The sequence below is a fragment of the Mus musculus genome, chromosome X (assembly GCF_000001635.26).
Source record: "Mus musculus strain C57BL/6J chromosome X, GRCm38.p6 C57BL/6J".
NCBI classification, from domain to species: domain Eukaryota; kingdom Metazoa; phylum Chordata; class Mammalia; order Rodentia; family Muridae; genus Mus; species Mus musculus.
The window spans coordinates 155,283,353-155,302,348 of NC_000086.7; the positions used below are offsets into that span (position 1 = coordinate 155,283,353).

The 18,996-nt window shown below is 38.1% G+C and overlaps 1 protein-coding gene across 3 annotated transcripts in view; it reads left to right on the forward strand.

The window, feature by feature from the left end:
- Acot9 (acyl-CoA thioesterase 9) overlaps positions 1-14,302 on the forward strand; it is a 35,212-nt gene extending 20,910 nt beyond the window's left edge. For 2 of the 3 annotated variants that reach the window (NM_001313718.1, NM_019736.4), the window contains 8 exons: positions 2,937-3,013; positions 10,557-10,624; positions 11,811-11,922; positions 12,070-12,160; positions 12,331-12,416; positions 12,973-13,060; positions 13,229-13,379; positions 13,994-14,302. In NM_001313718.1, coding sequence (NP_001300647.1) covers positions 2,937-3,013; positions 10,557-10,624; positions 11,811-11,922; positions 12,070-12,160; positions 12,331-12,416; positions 12,973-13,060; positions 13,229-13,379; positions 13,994-14,082 — 762 coding nt within the window. In that variant the 3' untranslated portion in view covers positions 14,083-14,302. The remainder of the gene's footprint in view (positions 1-2,936; positions 3,014-10,556; positions 10,625-11,810; positions 11,923-12,069; positions 12,161-12,330; positions 12,417-12,972; positions 13,061-13,228; positions 13,380-13,993) is intronic. The other variant, XM_030251411.1, reaches the window with a different exon arrangement.
- The last annotated feature ends 4,694 nt before the right edge of the window (positions 14,303-18,996 follow it).

Below are 18,996 nucleotides of genomic sequence, written 5' to 3' on the forward strand. Positions count from 1 at the left end.
ATTGAGCCATCCTTCCCATCTTCTGTCTCTTAGTTTTTTTTCATCCTTTTTCCATGATATCGCCTGAACCTTGGACAGGGTGATAATAGATGTTCCATTTAGGGCTGTCTATCATTTTTTTAATTAGTTGATTAGGCAGCTGAAGGTATTGATGCCTGCCAGCACTTCTGAGGCCAAGACAGATGGATCATGAGTTTAGGATGGTCATTGACTATGCAACAAGTTCAAGAAGGTCCAGCCTGGGCTATGTGAGACCCTGACTCAAAATACAAAACAAATAGATCAAGAGCATCCTCCTCCAAATGGTCAAACTCATGCGTGAGCCCCCTTTAGTGAACTTTTATTTACCTAGACTATACATATATAGGCCTCAAATCAAAAACTGGAATTTTTATCTGTTATAAGAGTTATGTAAGCTATCCAAGTGATCATCTTTAGCAGTTTGAGGAGAAACCTGGAAAATGTAAGCAGCTTTGGGAGGGCATTTTTGCTTTAAGTACTTTCCCTATTTATAGAGAGCAAAGCTCTGTTTTTTTAGAACTCTACTAAGTACCATATATGGCCTGATTCCCCACACAATGGCAAACATTGCCCTCATTAGGATCCTGCTTTACATAGTAGCACACAAAGAATTCATTTTCATTATGGCAGGTTATTTTTCTTTTCTTTAAGTGTATGGAGATCAGTGGTCAATATTGTGAAGTTAGTACTTTGTTTACAACTTTATGTGGGTTCTTAGTATCAGACTCAAGTTATCAGGTTAGCACTGCGAGCCCCTTACTGCTGAGCTATCTTGCTAGTCCCATTATGGTACTTTTCAATCAAAATTTGTCTTTTGTCATCCTCCCACTGGCCCCTTCCTCCACATTACTGCCTTCTTGTGTTTCCCCTCCCTCCCTTCCACTCTGGCTCCCTCTCCTTCCTCCTTCTTTCCTTCCTTTCTTTTTTCTTGAGACAATGTTTCCCCTTATAGCCTGATTTGTAGACCAGGCTTGCCTCAAGTTCACAGAGGTATGTATGGCTCTGCCCCCTCACGTTGTGTAATTAAAGGCATGGGCAACCACCAGCTAGCTTTTCTTTACATTGTCATGTCATATAATGACCTCTTTAAGTTTTGTTTCAGGGTTAGGATTCTCCTTTAGTATAGTAGCCTTTAAGGAGGTCCCTTTTGCTTCCTTTAGCACAAATTTTTAAAAGTCCCTTGTCCCTTTAGATTCTGATGTAATTACATAAATGTCTGAATAAGATCTCAGACCATTTCATGTTTTGTTTTTGTAAAATATAATTGTAGAAGGCTAATTTTTGTGTTTAAATTCGTGAGACTGAGTTCTATACTTGCACTGGATGATTTTGGTGTGTCCTCTAGACTTTCTGAAGAAGTATACTGGTAGTAATTAAAATAGGAAAAGTAGAGAGCATCAGTAAGAAAATTTTAGGATCAAGACAGGAGGGCCTGGAGCCTATGTCATACATAGAAGTGGCTATTACTTGGATGCTTATGAAGACAATTTAATGGTAACATTAATAAGAGCTGAAGAGCTAGTGGGGCAGAGAACCTGGACTTTTTATGGCACCACAGATTGGTGCTGGATAGGTCCATGGTTAAAGGCACTGGTTGTTATGTATAACCCTGGTTTAGTTCCCAACTCCAATTCCAGGCATTCTGATGCCTTCTGGATTGTGCTGGCAGCATTGCATGCACATGCTGTATGGACATTCATGCAGGCAAAACACCATACACATAAAATGAAGTAAATTAATTCAACAAAATTTTTAAAAATTGACATACTTGGCCAGAGACTACTGGAATTTGTCAGGTTTCCCCACACCACTGGACAGTATGTTTAATGGCATCTATTTGAGTAGACCCTACTAACTCACATATTACTCGAGTCCTTGTTTCTGTTTAGTCCCATTTAATGTTATCAATGCTTCTATGCTTTAGTTATAGTTTGGCTGTCCAGTGTGTCTTCACCCAGCAAGATATGCATCGCTTAGAGTCTACCTTCTGGATTTCTTGTGGTCTTTCTGGTCAGAAAAACAGATGATTTACTGGAATTCTAGGGCCCTTTTAGTGGGGTCTGTTTTCCTTTGGGTCCTAGTTGATGCTGGAAGGAATGGATCAAAACATTAGCTTCCTCCTCTTCCTCCTCCTCCTCCTTTCTTTTTCGGATTTCTCCTCAAAGCTTTGCTTGTTTAACCTGCTGAAAAAAAAATTCAGTCTTCCTTTCCTTTCTCCTCTCCTCTCCTCTCCTCTCCTCTCCTCTCCTCTCCTCTCCTCTCCTCTCCTCTCCTCTCCTCTCCTCTCCTCTCCTCTCCTCTCCTCTCCTCTCCTCTCCTCTCCTCTCCTCTCCTCTCCTCTCCTCTTCTTTCCCCTTTCCTTTCCTTTCCTCTCCTTTCCTTTCCCCTTTCCTTTCCCCTTTCCTTTCCTTCTTTCCTTTCCTTCTTTCCTTTCCCCTTTCCTTTCCCCTTTCCTTTCCCCTTTCCTTTCCTTCTTTCCTTCACTCGCTCCCTCCTCCCTCCCTCCCTTTCTTAATAGAGGCAGGAGCACAGTTGCACAGGAGTATAATCACACAAGCTAGACTGAAAACCACTAGACTAGCCCCACACTTACATGCACTGTTCTGCTTCAGCGTTCCAAGTTACTAGGTTCTCAAGCATGTGCCACCACACCTGGCCAGTTGTTTCAGTTAAGAGGTAGTAGTATGTTTTAATTTTGACATGGGTATAACATTTGGATAAAGCTTAGACTTGGAGTACTTTTAGTTCTTAGGGATCTGACCTTTGAATCCATATTGACACATCCGGTGTTGACTATACTATATAGTAATTTAAAATGGTGATGATGATGCAGATGCAGATGATGGTGCAACTTGGTACGTCTTCCTAATAAATATATTTCTTACAATTTTGTTTTTCTTTTCTTTGTTCTTTAGCTGCACAATGATGAGAAATATTGGCCTGTTTTGGATGCAACCTTTGTAATGGTGGCTCGAGATTCTGAAAATAAGGGGTAATTGCTGCTCTTTTATAATTCCATAATTTGAAAAACTTCAACGGAACATAAGACTAAAGAGAAAACTAATGAGTTTCTATATGCCTGTGACCTGAGTTTAACAGATTTAATTGCAACATATTTGAAAAATTCATATTATCTTTCTAAAGAACATAGATATTTTAAAACCAATTTCATACATGATGACATTTTACCCTAGAATACTTTAGTGTAGGCATTTACTTTATTGAACGCATACCCTCTGTCCTGAGTAAACCCACTTTCCATATTCCCCAGGCTGTAGGAGTCACTGGTTTACTTTCAGACTGACTTGGTTTTAGCATAGATGAGAGAACACGTGGTACTTGTGTTCCTGTCTTTGGCTCATTTCCTTAACATCATGCACTTTAGTTCAGTACACTTTCTTGCAGAGGACATTCTCCCTGACAGCTGAATTGTATATGTGTATGCCATTTCACTTTTGCATTCATTAGCTGATGGATTCCTAAGCTGGCTCAGTTATCTTAGTGCTTGTTAATAGTGCTACATACATAGGGGTGTATAGCTATCTCTGGTATGCTAATTTAATTTTCTGTAAATATATACAGATAAGAGATACATGGGCCATGTAGCAAATCTATTTCTAAGAAAAAAGTTCTTTATGATGGCTGTACTAATTTGCATTCCTTCCAAGAATACCTACAATTTTTTTCCTCTGTATCAGTGTTAGTATTAATTTCTTAAAGTAAAAATAGCCACTTGGGGTGAATTGTTACTTCATTTGACTTGCTGACTCACTCTCTAATAGCTAAAGATATCAATGACTTTTTCATTTACTTGTTAGCCACTTCTATTTCTTTTGTTGAGAGTTATTGAGATCATTTGCCCATTTTGAAAAATCAGTTTATTACATTTTTTGAGTAACATATATTCTAGATATCAACTTCGTCTAAAATGCATGTTTGTGAAGCTTTTTCTCCCATTCTTTTGGTCCTTTCTGTACTCTGTTGAGTTTTTCCTTTACTCAATAGAATCTTTTTATTTTGATGTAATAAAATTTCTTTTCTTACTTTTTTCATTTATTGTTTTTTTATTATTATTTTTGTTTTGGCCTAGAGATACCTTACCAAAAGTCCTTACCCATTTCAGTATCCTGGAGCGTTCCTGTTTTCTTGTGATGGTTTCAAGTCTTAGATTTAAGTGTTTCGCTCATTCGTTTGTTTTGTTTTGACACCAGGTTTCTCCATGTAACAGCTCTGGCTATTCTGAAACTCCTTCTGTAAACCAGGCTGGCTTCGAACTCAGATCCACTTGCCTATACCTCCTGAGTACTGGGATTAAAAGTGTGTACCACCACTGCTAGGCTATATTATATTTTGTAAGTGCTGAGAGATGACTGTAGTTTCTTTCTTCTGCATATGGATATTGGGTTTCCCAGCACCATTTGTTGAAAAGACTGTCCTTTGTACTACATAATGTAGGTGTGTTATTGTTCTTGTAATCTTTCTATTCTCTTCAACTGATCTGTAAGTTCTTTGATGGCAGTAATGTCCTGTTTTACATTCTAAATCTATGCAATATGCTTATTTGTTTTTTGACACAGGGTCTAATATAGCCCAGGCTGTCCTTAAACTCTGTGTAGCTGAGAATGATCTTGAAGTTTATCTTAATTCTGGGTATTATAGGCATGTATCATCACCAATACCCAACTGTTTGTGTGATTGGGAGGCAAAGTCTAGCAATTATCTTGTGCTTACATTGAACTCAATATGTGGGCCGGATTGGTCTTAAACTTGCTATCTTCCTGCCTCAGCTTCCCAAAAGCTAGGATGCTAGGTGTTTGCCATCATATCAGGCCTATAATATATCTTGAATTCAGGTACTGTGATACCAAAACTGGCTATTTTCTTAAATAACTTATGTCACCATGCTAGAAACTTATTTCTCTGGTATCATGTTTGGTGAGCTTGTATGAGACCCTGAGTTTGATACACAGCACTGGGAAAAAAACTCAAAAATTCAAAAATAGGTTTATTGAAATATAATTCATATACTATGTGATTCACCTATTAAAAGTGTACAATTTGGATTTTGATATACTTACAAGTTGTACATTCTCTAAAGTGTGTTTTAATCTAGCCTACTTGTGTGTCTCCATTACCCACTATTTTGTATTGTTAACATGTAAGGCTGGGCTAGCTAGTACACAAAATCTCCTACTTCCTGGATTTACCTTGCCGTTTCCTCATGATGTCTTACTTCTTTTTGTTTGGTACCCTGTACTTATTATATCCTGTATCTGAAGTACAATCAAGCTTCATGTTAGATTCAGTCAAGATGCTGAGGAGAGCAAATTTTCAGTGTTACTGTTCCTGAATGTTTCACCAGAATGTGAATTCAGTAGGTCCCACTTGGCATGTTGCTGAGATTGATCTGTGCATTCAACAAGGACCGGCTGATCTCTCCACAGTGGAGTTCAGGTTTTCCTCGTGTATTCTTCTTAATCTTTTGATTGGATACTTCTTCCATATTTTCAATTTATTTATTTACTTGATTGATTGACTGTGTGTTTGTGTTTGTGTGTGTGTGTGTGTACGTTAAGAGACAGCTTCTGGAAATTGGTTCTCTATTTCTTGTGGGTTCCAGGGTTTAAACTCAAGCTGTCAGTCAGACTTGGTAGCAGGTACCTTCATCTACTGAGCCCTCTCAGAATACACCCTCCTCATATTAGTTAATTTAAACGTATGTAATTGATCATTGCTATAATCATTGTCATTGGAATATACAAGACAACTTTTAAATTCTGCCATTTTCCCTTCATTTATTAGCTTGAGTTCTGTAAAGGAAGCTTTCACTTATCTATTAAGGCCATTGGATTTGTTAAAAATTATATTTATATGCATTTTTCAGAATAAAGACTTGATCAATTAGCTAATCACATGATATTCCCATTTCTTTCTTTGGAAAGCTGTTTGACTTCCATGGACAAGGTATATTATGTATATTTCAATCAACTGTAGTCCTTGCTCTTCTTGATGTTCAGGATATGTCATCTTTGGCTAGAGGGGGTGAGACATCTTTGTTCTTCCAGACTATCCCCACTATCCTTTTGTTTTGTTTTATTTTTAATTTCTGACAATTCATATTTATGAAAGTAACATTTCATTGCATTATTTTCCTCATTAATCGTGGAAGTGGGGGCTGGAGAGATCGTTCAGCAGTTAAGAGCACTGGCTACTTGTCCAGAGGATCTGGGTTCAATTCCTAGCACCTACAGCTGTTTATAAGTTCCATTCCAGGGAATCTAACATCTTCACACAGACATGTATGTAGGCAAAATACCAATGCACATAAAATGAAAAAAATAATGGAAGTAGATTTAAGCAAATAATGAAAAAAAATTACCTTTTTATTAATCATACTTCAACCACCAAGATTTCAACAGGATTTTAAGTTTCAGTTTTTTATTTATTCTTAGATCACTGCATAAACACACACACACACACACACACACACACACACACACACACACACAATGTACTTTGATCATATTTACCTTTTAGTCCATCTTATTTATGCCCGTTCTTCTTCTTCCTAGTTCTGCTGAACCCCCTTTTCACAAGAAGTCTCTCTCCTACTTTCCTATCTTTTTCTGACCTGCTGGGTTCATTTAGGGCTATTTACATGAGTGTGAGGGTGATGCTGAAAAAAAAAAGAGAATTCTCTATTTAGCTCTGTACCCCATTTTTAAATTGGGTTTTTTGAATTGTTGGTGTCAAATTTCTTGAGTTCTTTATATATTTTGGATATTATCTCATTGTCAAATGTAGGGTTGGTGAAGATCTTTTCCCAGTCTGTAGCCTGCTGTTTTGTTCTGTTGACAGTGTCCTTTGCCTTACAGAAGATTTTCAGCCTCATGAGGTCCCACTTATTAATTGTTGATCTTAGAGCCTGAGCCATTGGTGTTCTGTTCAGGAAAATTTCCCCTGGGCCAATGCATTTGAGGCTCTTTCCCACCTTCTCTTCTTTTGTATTCAGCGTATCTGGTTTTATGTTGAGATCTTTGATTCACTTGAACTTGAGCTTTGTTCAAGGTGATACATATAGATCAATTTACAGTCTTCTGCACGCAGACATCAGTTTGACCAGCACCATTTGTTGGAAGATGTTCTCTTTTTCCATTTGTATGGCTTTAACTTCTTTGACAAAAATCAAGTGTCCATAGGTGTGTGGTTTTATTTCAGTGTCTTTAATTCTACTCCATTGATCAACCTGTCTGTTTCTGTACCAGTAATATGCAGTTCTTATCACTATTGCTCTGTAGTACAGGTTTTGGTCAGGGATGGTGATTCTACCAGAGGTTCTTTTATTGTTTAGGATGGTTTTTGCTATCCTGGGTTTTTTGATTTTTCATATGAACTTGAGAATTACTCTTTTGAGGTCTGTAAAAAATGTGTTGGAGTTTTGATGGGAATTGCATTGAATCTGTACATTGCTTTTGGTAAGGTAGCCATTTTCACTATGTTAATCCAACCATTGACTATGTTACAACCAATCCACAAGTATGGGAGATCTTTCCATATTCTGAGGTCTTTTTCGATTTCTTTCATCAGAGATGTGAAGTTCTTGTCATACAGATCTTGTTTGGTTAGAGTTACCCCCAAGTTATTCTGTATTATTTGTGGCTATTGTAAAGGGGTTTGTTTCCCTAATTTCTTTCTCAGCCCATTTATCAATTGTATTAAGGAGGGCTACTGATTTATTTGAGTTAATTTTATATCCAGGCACTTTGCTGAAGTTATTTATCAGCTGTAGGAGTTCTCTGGTGAAATTTGGGGGCAGGGCAGAGTTCATGGAGCAGGGTATTGTGGGGTCCTAACAGGTGGGGTATTGGGTGGGGGTATTGGGGTGGGGGTCTCACCTGTGTCCCTGGTTACTGCAGGTGCGCTGGGAGACAGACAGGGCTGTGGCTTGGGGACAGTGCTGCTTCTTTAATGCAAGTAGAAGTCCAGACAGAAAGGGAGTGCCTTTGTTTCTTTAAGGCAGTGGTTCTCAACCTGTGTGCTGCGACCCCCTTACAAGTAGTATATCAGATGTCTACAATTCCTAACAATAGCAAACATACAGTTATGAAGTAGCAACGAAATATTATTATGGTTGGGTGTCCCCACAACATGAGGAACTGTAATAAATGGTCACAGAATTAGGAACGTTGAGAACCATTACTTGAAACAGTTTAGATTTTATTTATTTATTGGCGCATACATGCATGTGACATGGCACATGTTTGGAGGTAAGAGGAAAACTTCCATGAGTCAGCTGTGTCCTGCCATGTAGTTCTGAGGAATAAAATTCACCAGGTCACCAGGGTGGTCAGCAGGTCCTTTATGAGCTATGGTATTACTGGTCCTATACAATGTTTTGTATGTGTTATGTATCTTAATTACTTTTCCTGTTGCTGTGGTAAAATACCCTAACAAAGGAATTTAGGGGACAGAGGGTTTGGTGTTGTTTTCAGGTCAAGATAGAGAAGTCAGGGTAGCAGGAGCTGAAAGCAGCTCCATTGCATCCACAATCAGGCAACAGATAACAGTGAATGAATGCTAGTGTTCAGCTCACATTTTCTATTTTCTATAGTCCCAGATCCCAGCCAGAAAAGGATGCCACCCATAACGGGCTGGTCTTCCCACCTTGTAATCAAGGTAATCTTCCATAGGTATACCTAGAAACTAACATCATCTAGATGATCCTTTACATGTCCATCCAGAGACCTAACTTCCAGTTGATAACATATTCTGTCAGACTGGTAACACTATCACATGTATTCATTGTACATAATGATGTATCATAAAGACATTTTTGTACAAGTGGATTATATAGGCTTGGATCATATTGACCAAAACCATCTTTTTAGTTCACCTTTCTTCCTCTGTATTTCCCCAGATAGTCTTGGTTCTAATTTCATGTCATATATGTGTGTGTATGTGTGTATATGTATATATACATTCATATATGTATATATACATATATGTATATATGTATCTATATCTATACATATATGTATATGTGCATACATATATGTATATATAAAATTTAATATTTTGGCTTGAAATCTAAGATTCACAAATGATATACGTTGGATTCCTTCATTATAGTGAAGAACTCTCTTTTCTTATTTTTTTAGTTCTGATGAATTCATTTTATTTTGAAGAATTTTTATTTTTTATTTTATTTATCATTTTAATGATTCATCATATTTATTATTTGTTTTATTCTTTTATTTTGAAAAATTTTTAACGATGCAGTTAACCCTTGTATACATTTTGCCTAAATTCCCTCGTCAGCATAGTACCACATTTGTCTTCCTTTCTTACCATTTGTAAATATACACGTGGACCATTATTTCCTAAATCATTTAAATGTAAGTTGTGGTTCACTTCACCTGTCACTAGTTTAGTGTGTGTCTCTTGAGAACAAAGTAATCCTACTACATGATTCCAGTGCCTTTATATCACAATGTTTCCAAGATATTTAACAGTATAGCAATTATATAAATCTAATATATGATCCATACTTGGATTTCATCATATTTCCCTAAAATATCCTCATGAAGTTCTGCCCCAGAATCAGGATCCATCAGAGCAGTGGTTCTCAACCTTCCTGACATTGGCACTCTTTAATGCAGTTCCTCATGTTGTAGTGACCCACAACTATAAAATGATTTTGTTGTTACTTCATCACTGTTATGAATCATGATATAAATGTCTGCTCTTCGGATACCTGCTATGCAACCCTTGTGGGAGTCACAGCTAACGGGTTGAGAACTGAAGCATGAAAGGTTCCTACATCACATTTGCCTATCGTGTTTGTTTAGCAGAAGTGCCCCTACTGTTTGCTCTCTTTGAAGACATTGAGACTTTTGTAGGGTCCATACTAAACTCGTATTTGTGTTCTCATGAGTAGAGTCAGGTTTAATGTGGCAAGTACCTGTACCCTGTTTTCTTTGTCCCTGTTTTGGACAGGGCCTTATGGACGTCAGGCTGGACTCAACTCATTATGATGATGATGTTGGACTTGTAGTCCTCCTTCCCCTGTCTCTCATGTGCTAGGATTACAGGCATATGCTGTTATGCAAAAATTCAGTATTCTTTTTATAATAGGAACTTTCTAGTGTATAGTTAGGTCTATAAACAGGTTTACGTAATTGTTCTAGTCTCCTTGTGTGAGGCTATCAGTGAGCATTACATAAAACAAATGGCAAAAGAAGACATTTTCATGTTGGTAATGCTGGTCCCTAGGACCTTACGCATGCCAGACCCAACACTCAACCATTGAGACATAACCCTGATGAAAACCTTTAAACTAGGAGGCAGTTATTCATCTTAATTTTTTATTAGATAATAGCATACACTGTGGTTTTTTAGTTTTGTGTTTATTTATTTATTTATGGCCAGATTGGCCTAAGTCTTGACATCCTCCTGTCTCAGCATCTCTAAGGTTGGGATTACGGAGGTGAATCATCAAGCCACTATCTTAACCTAAATTTTTCTGTTTTCTTTAGGCCGGCATTTGTAAATCCACTCATTCCGGAAAATAAAGAGGAAGAAGAGCTCTTTAAACAAGGAGAATGTATGTTATTTTTCTTATAGTGAAATAAAAAAAAAGTATACTAATTTTACTATAGAAGGGATTATTGAAGATTATATGGATTCCTTATAATAGTCACATGCTTTACCCTTGCCAGGATTTTTTTGATAGACAAGTGAATATTTATTTATTTTATCCCATGGAGCTCATGCTTTGAACAATTTTATTGATGGCACAGTATTAAGTGAAGCAATTTGTCTTTTCATTTTTTATTGATTGAGAATTTCATACATGTATATAATACATTTTGGTTAAGTCTCTTTCCCCCAACCTCCCTTCATTTTCTTCCTTCCTCACCCACTGCCCTCTTTTTAAAACTCATTAAATCCACTTAGTGCTGCCAGTATGGGCAAGGATGCAGAGCCATTTACTGGAACACAGGTAGCTATTTTTTTTTTTTTTATGAAATGGGAAGTATATCTTAGTTGTGTAAGTACTAGTCAGAACAGGGCTGTAGATCAGGATGGTAACCAGTATTCTCATACTAAACCGATAGAATTTCCATCTGAAAGAAAATAGGCTGGACAGATGGCTCAGCAGTTAAGAGCACTGTTTCTCTTCCAGAGGACCGGGGTTCAATTCCCAGCATGTACATGGCAGTTCACAACTATCTGTAACTTCAGTTCCAGTGTTCCTGACGCCCTCATACAGACATACATACAATCAAAATACCAATGTATATTTTTTAAAAAGTAAATCATTAACCCCAGCACTTGGGAGGCAGAGGCAGGCAAATTTCTGAGTTCGAGGCCAGCCTGGTCTACAGAGTGAGTTCCAGGACAGCCAGAGCTATACAGAGAAACCTTGCCTCAAAAACCAAAAATAGGTATATAGATATGTAGATTTAAAAAAAAAGAAAAAAATACTCAGTGGGATTTTGTGTGTGTGTGTGTGTGTGTGTGTCTGTGTGTGTCTGTGTGTGTCTGTGTGTGTGGTGTTGGGTTTGGAACCCAGGGCCTTGTACATGTGAATAAAGTGCTTTAGTATAGAACTATGTCCCAGCTCCATCTCTGGAAATTTTATGTGATTGCTGTGGTCTTCCCTTGGACATATGCATAAATTATTCTGGTATGATTTTGAATCTGAGAAATACTTTGTAGGTCACAAGGCACCATAGATGCTGTGGGGTGACCTTCCTGATCATACTTCTTCATTTTGTATATTTCAGTGAACAAGAGCCGAAGGATTGCCTTTAGCACCAGTTCATTACTGAAAGTGGCTCCCAGTTCTGAGGAGAGGAATATCATACATGAACTGTTCCTTACCACACTGGATCCAAAGTAAGTTAAGATTGTGAGACTCCCAAGTTGAGAAAGTATTCGAGTCCAAGGTCTTTTCCAGAGCCACACTGCCATGTTTGTAACCTATTTCTTTTCAACAGTGAAAACATGGCATTAACAGGGTTTAATTCATTTCCACTTGCACAGGACTATAAGTTTTCAGAGTCGAATTTTGCCTCCTAAAGCAGTGTGGATGGAGGATACAAAACTCAAGAGCTTGGATATTTGTCACCCTCAGGTACTAGAACTTTGTGAGCAATCCTCTGAATTTGATGGATTGCATTCATGTTAATTGTCTAAACTTTGACACACGTTTAAATGGACATTTTCTATAGCATTGTTAATTTCTTTGTTGTCTAGATAAGGGATAACCACAGACTTTTATTAGTACTCATTTATGTTTTATAGGAACGAAACGTATTCAATCGGATCTTTGGTGGTTTTCTTATGAGAAAAGCATATGAACTTGCATGGGCTACTGCTTGTAGCTTTGGGTAAGTTCGAGTTATGTTACCTTCTGAGAAGTCACTTTCTCCAGTCTACTAAAAGGAAACATTTTAAACCAGTCTGGGTATGAACTGCACTATAGGATTATACTTTATATAAGAACTCGCTGTACTTGGGGGTGGGGAGATTATCATACTAGTGGCAAATGTAAGAGGACACTGTGACCTTATAGGTCCCAAATCACTCTTTCTTTTCCTTTTCACATATTGCCATATTTTTTCAGTAGGTCTTTAATTAATGGGCTAAGTCAGGGAAACAGTTTTATGAAATCAAAGCCAAATGCCTCTGATAATGTTCTTTAATGTAAAACTTTCATTATATATTCCTAGATAATGTTATATATCAATACAGTATATATAGAGCATATTGAGCCCCACAACTTTGCTTTTAATTAATATCACACTCATAGTAGCTGCATTTGATAATTTCCCCTTTTTTGATCATTTCTTTTGATCATTGATACTTTACATCAGTGAATTGTTAAGGGAAATATTTGAGACCTGAATTTTGCAACTCACTCCAATTTTGGGCATTCTCCAATAGCGGTTCCCGGCCATATGTGGTAACAGTGGATGATATCATGTTTCAGAAGCCTGTTGAAGTTGGTTCATTGCTCTTTCTTTCTTCACAGGTAGGTGTATCATGAGGGGTGAAAAGTGATTTTTTTTGTTTGTTTGTTTTTGTTCTTTTGTCATTTGTGTCTGGAAAAGAAGTTTTTACTTTTTGTGTTTCTCTTATGACTGGTTTCCTTCCCCATTCTTAAAGCAACTGACAAAATCTTGTGTCTATAATCTTTTAGGTATGCTTCACCCAGGACAATTACATCCAAGTCAGAGTCCATAGTGAAGTGTCTTCTCTTGACAGTCGTGAGCATATGACCACCAATGTCTTTCATTTTACATTCATGTCGGAAAAAGAAGTACCCTTGATTTTCCCTAAAACATATGGAGGTAAGTTGTGATGATTGCTTCCTTCTAATGAGAAGAAGAAATTCTCAACACCACCCCAGCACCCCCCTGTGGTATGGGACTGAGGCCAGGGATTTGCATGTGTTAGGCAAGTACTCTGTCATTGAGCTATATTCTCAGCCCTCTTCCTTTAAGTGAGCCTTGATCCCAGGGATTCACATGAGCTGGACATGTGCTCTACCACTGAGCTATATTCCTAGCCCTCTTGCTTTTAAATTATCCTCACCAGTGTCTCCAAGCCTGTTAGCCCATGCACATGTCTTTGGGAAATTATAGTTTTAGAGTTCTGTAGCCCTGAAGGCCAAACATGCCTTTTGCCCCCTAGGAATGGCTGTTGCTGCTTTGCACAGCTAGGTACACAGAGCTGGTGCAAACCGCAAGCAGCCAGTGATAATGAAAGACTAGTGCAGCCAGCAAAACGAGATGGAGTCAGGGGCTGCTCTCTTAGGTTAGTTGTGTAGCTCCAGCCCCAAAGTGCATCCCTGTAGTTGGTTTTGCATATACAGTGTTGGCCTATTCTTCCCAAATAGTCATTCATCTGTATGGTTGTCCAAAGTGCTGCAAATTTCTTCAGAGGAGTCATTCTTGTGTTTCAGAGTCCATGTTGTATTTAGATGGACAGCGACATTTCAAGTCTATGAGTACCCCAGTGACCTTGAAAAAGGACTACCCTGTGGAGCCCTAGGAAAATCTCACTTGTTGCAAACTAGCACTCCCGGCACTGTGACATAGTGCCTAATAAAGGTGTGCTGAGAAGTACTGATGTTCACTTTGCTTTGTTTATCCTCCATAGAGGGGGCTATATTTCAAGTTTTTAGAATGATCGGAAGAGCAGAATGAGTGACTGGATGGAGCCGAGGGGGTGAAAGAATGATTAAACAATAAAACCTTTTACAGTACTACGATTGTGAGTCTCCCATGTTGTTTCTGACCCCTGCCTGCTATAGATTTCAGACAAATATCTTTTTTATGCAGTTCGGTACATTCATTTTAAGCCTGACTGGCTCCTCTATGTTGTCTCAAGTCCTATCAATTCTATATGATCCTTTTTTGCTTCCATCCCCAAGGTTTGATTGTTGCTGGAGGGTAGATGGAAAGTGGATAAAGAAATTCATGAACGTCTATGGTATCTGTAAAGATTTATGAGAAGGTAAAGCTCTGAAAATATCACGAAGAAGCGTTCAGGGGTGAGCGTGATGAGGAAACGCAGAACCATTTGTTCCTTCTTTCATTTCTTGGATACACCGTGCGGCGGGTGGGCTGGGCAGGATCGTCTTCATTGAAAACCAGTGACTATTCATGGTTCTGCAGCATGTAGATGCTAGGCAGGCATTTAACCTGTATGAGATCATATTTCCTCCAAGAATCACAGTGAGGCAGGAGCTAGAGCTAACTCCCCAGAGAGCTAGCCATTCAGGAGATTGAAGGGCATGGAGGTTAAGAGCCAGCTGCTGAGAAGTAGACTGCTGGCAGGTTGAGTGCGGGGTACTCCTTGGAAGTATAGCAGGCTACATTGCAGGACTGTAGCAGGAGGCGTCAGTACCCACTGGGAACTTAAAGGGAAGCATTGGGTTGCTTTTTTCTTGCTTCCCTTCTCCTCACCTCTTAAGCTTTTCTCCTTCCTCTCACCCATTCCTTTGTTGTTGTTTTTTTCTTTTTGATATCACAGACTAGCCCAAAGACTTTTCTGTGTTGTGCCACAGTGTTACACTTTAGCCAGCAGTGCCATTGATTTGCACCCAAGATAGTATATTCCATGATGGGAGGGGAACATGATCAAATTTAGAAGAGGAGGGAGCAAAATAGAGGCTACATAGAAGATAAAAGGGATTTCTGGAAGTGTTCTTTAGTAAGGGTTCTAAAGTAATATAGATCTACCTTGTAATGAACTGGAAAACTTGTTTATGTAATATTTATTGAAATACTAGTCAATATATAGTATCGGACATGGACATGAATAGTCATGGGAACAATTAGTTCACTCTGAGGCGTGCAGTTTAATTGAATGGGATCAGGTTGTACTACCACCTGCTGATTACTGTCCATTTGTTCCTGTGTTTCATAGATGTACATATGACATGGGGACCTATGACTTATTAAGTCGGCTAAATGGACACTATCTCCATTAAGTTCATTTAAGATATTGACTACACATCTTTGTACACATGACTAAAGATTTGTGTACACTGAAGCCTTTTCTGGGATATTTTTTTTCTATTTTAAATACAGCATTATAAGAAATATCCTTGAGTTTCATGTGTTTTGCAGATTGTATCTTGTATCTTGGGTATTCTAAGTTTCTGGGCTAATATCCACTTATCAGTGAGTATATATCATGTGAGTTCTTTTGTGATTGGGTTACCTCACTCAGGATGATGCCCTCCAGGTCCATCCATTTGACTAGGAATTTCATAAATTCATTCTTTTTAATAGCTGAGTAGTAGTACTCCATTGTGTAAATGTACCACATTTTCTGTATCCATTCCTCTTTTGAGGGAGAAGACCAAAATGTGGACACTTTGCCCCTTCTTAGAATTGCGAACAAAACACCCATGGAAGGAGTTACAGAGACAAAGTTTGTAGCTGAGATGAAAGGATGGACCATCTAGAGACTGCCATACCTGGGGATCCATCCCATAATCAGCCTCCAAATGCTGACACCATTGCATACACTAGCAAAATTTTGCTGAAAGGACCCAGATATAGCTGTCTCTTGTGAGGCTATGCTGGGGCCTAGCAAACACAGAAGTGGATGCTCACAGTCAGCTATTGGATGGATCACAGGACCCCCAATGGAGGAGCTAGAGAAAGTACCCAAGGAGCTAAAGGGGTCTGCAACCCTATAGGTGGAACAACAATATGAACTACCCAGTACCCCCAGAGCTCTTGTCTCTAGCTGCATATGTATCAAAAGATGGCCTAGTTGGCCATCACTGGAAAGGGAGGCCCATCGGTCTTGCAAACTTTATATGCCTCAGTACAGGGGAACGCCAGGGCCAAGAAGTGGGAGTGGGTGGGTAGGGGAGTTGGAGGGAGGGTATGGGGAACTTTTTGGATAGCATTGGAAATGTAAATGAAGAAAATATCTAATTAAAAAAAGAAATATCCTAAACACCTAAAACATTTGGCCTCTAAAATTCTTTCTCAGGAGAAGTATGATGAAACACTAGGCAGAACAATATGCAAACAGCAAAGATAGAAAATTCCAGAATCGTCTAGCACACTCAGTTACATGTCCTCAGTTTCTCCAGACTTAAGCCAGACTTTTGTCTTTTAAAAGTCTCTTTGACACTTAAGTTTTGTTATTGTTTTTCTTTGAATCCTGCTGAGATCAAACAAATAGCTTATTTTCTTTTTCATTAAGCTTTTCAAGTAATTTTGGCTATTAGAAGCTTAAACCAAAATTTGTTAGCATTTACCAGTTCAACCTCAAGCACAAAAAATAAAGTTGGTTCTATATTTAATCCAGGATTTTAAGTAGGTGATATTAAAACGTACATTAAAAGATAAGGTTTCTAGATTGTTCTGTTTCTCTTAAGAAATAATTAGAAGGGCTGAGGATGTAGCTCACTTGTTAGAGCTATTGTCTAGCATGCCTGAGCCCTGGGTTCATTTCCACCCACCACCATATAAACTGGGTGTAGTGATGCACACCCATAAAAGCCCCAACCTGGTGATAGAGGCAGTTTAAAGTCAACCTCAGCATGATGCATGTCTTTAATCCCAGCACTCAGGAGGCAGAGGCAGGTGGATCACTAAGTTTGAGGCCAGTCTATTTCTAAATAGTGAATTCCAGAACAGCTAGGAATACATAGCAAGACCTTATCTCAATAATAATAATAATAATAATAATAATAATAATAATAATAATAATGATAATGTTATCAATTACATAGCAGGTTGGAAGACAGTTTGGGCCTGAAACCCTGTCTCAAAAAATAGATGAGAACATTTTTATTTTTATTAATTTTATTTTTATTCCTTTAATATTCATATTCTTAACATTTGCACAGCTTTAGTATTCACTAAGAAATTTGGCATTTTTGTATTTACCACAGTGAAAAGTTAGCAGTACATTCTAATAATTTTATTAGTATAACAAACTCAAATATGGTAAAACAAGCAAAGACTAATAGAGGAAAATATATCTTAATATGAACTTTAATTAGGGAGACATCTTCACAGACAAATGTATAAATCCTAAATATATCACATATAGCCTTTTAAAATTTTCCTTATGGTCTAGTCTAAGGTTTAATTTCATAAATTGATTTTGAGGAGCTCTAAAAATGTCTACCCTGAAATATTTCTCTTAGAAAAAATATTGATGTGATGAGAAGATATATTTTTGTTTTAGACAAATTTGGTTAGTTCCTAAATAATACTATATTACCATCACAATCATTGCTCAAATGACACCTTTTTTGTTGTTTTTTGTTTTGATTTTTGTTTTTTATTTTTTCGAGACAGGGTTTCACTGTATAGCCCTGGCTGTCCTGGAACTCATTTTATAGACCAGGCTGGCCTTGAACCCAGAAATCGGCCTGCCTCTGCCTCCCAAGTGCTGGGATTAAAGGCGTGCGCCACCACGCCCCGCTCAAATGGCACTTTCTTAATGAGAAAAGGCAAAGCAAAATTGAAATTGGCACCAGAAGATTGGTACTTTACTGATGGCGTGCAGTGTCTAAAGGAGCCTGGGTGAGATCCCCAGCTGCACACAAAAAGTGTGTGTCTGAGTGTGTGTAGTAAAACTGATGTAGATAACATGAAACATAGAAAAAGAGTATAAATTTTGGAGAATAACACATTAAGATAAGCATTAACAAATGTAAGGTAGATTAGCCATAGGACGTAAACATTACATAAATGAATTCTAGCATCTAAGTTTTATGTATGTGAATTTATGTGAGTGTGGGCCTATGTAGAGGCCTAAAAACTAGCAAGTGGCCCGTTAAAGGCAGGGAAATGAGGCTTTAAGGTGGGAAGAGCACTAGAATGCATGATAGGAAAGAGGAAGGGGGATTATTGAGGGTGCAAGTGTGCTGGTGAGTAAAGATCAGGGAGATGGAAGAAAGGAAGGGATGGAGTAGGGGTCAGGGACGTGAGGGAGCAGAGAGGGTAGGAGTGCAGTTATCCAAAACTATGTATGTAAATATCATAAGGAAACCAACAATGCTATAAGCTAATTAAAATCTGTTAAAATGTTAGGTGAAAGACAAAAAGGGTAAGTGACTCTTAGAAATGTTAGAACTATCTGCTCAACGTTCATATTAATTAAATAAAACCAATAGTTCCCATCAGGTGCTGAAGATCTAGATGTTCCCTGGAGAGGTGCTACCATCAGGTTCATGTTGACAGGAGGATGCTGGAATCTAATGTCTGCTGGCTGCTTCAGCTTTGTTTCATCTGGGACCTGATTTCCTTAAGTCACTGTCCCACATAGCAACCTTCTCTGGAAACACTTTCCAGTTCAAGACTATCATATTATTATATTTATTTTACTCTATGTTTTGGCACTGGGAACCAAATGCTACTTCTAAACTAAATTCCCAACTCCTATTTTTAAATCTTTTTGAGACAGGGTTTTGCCATTGATCCC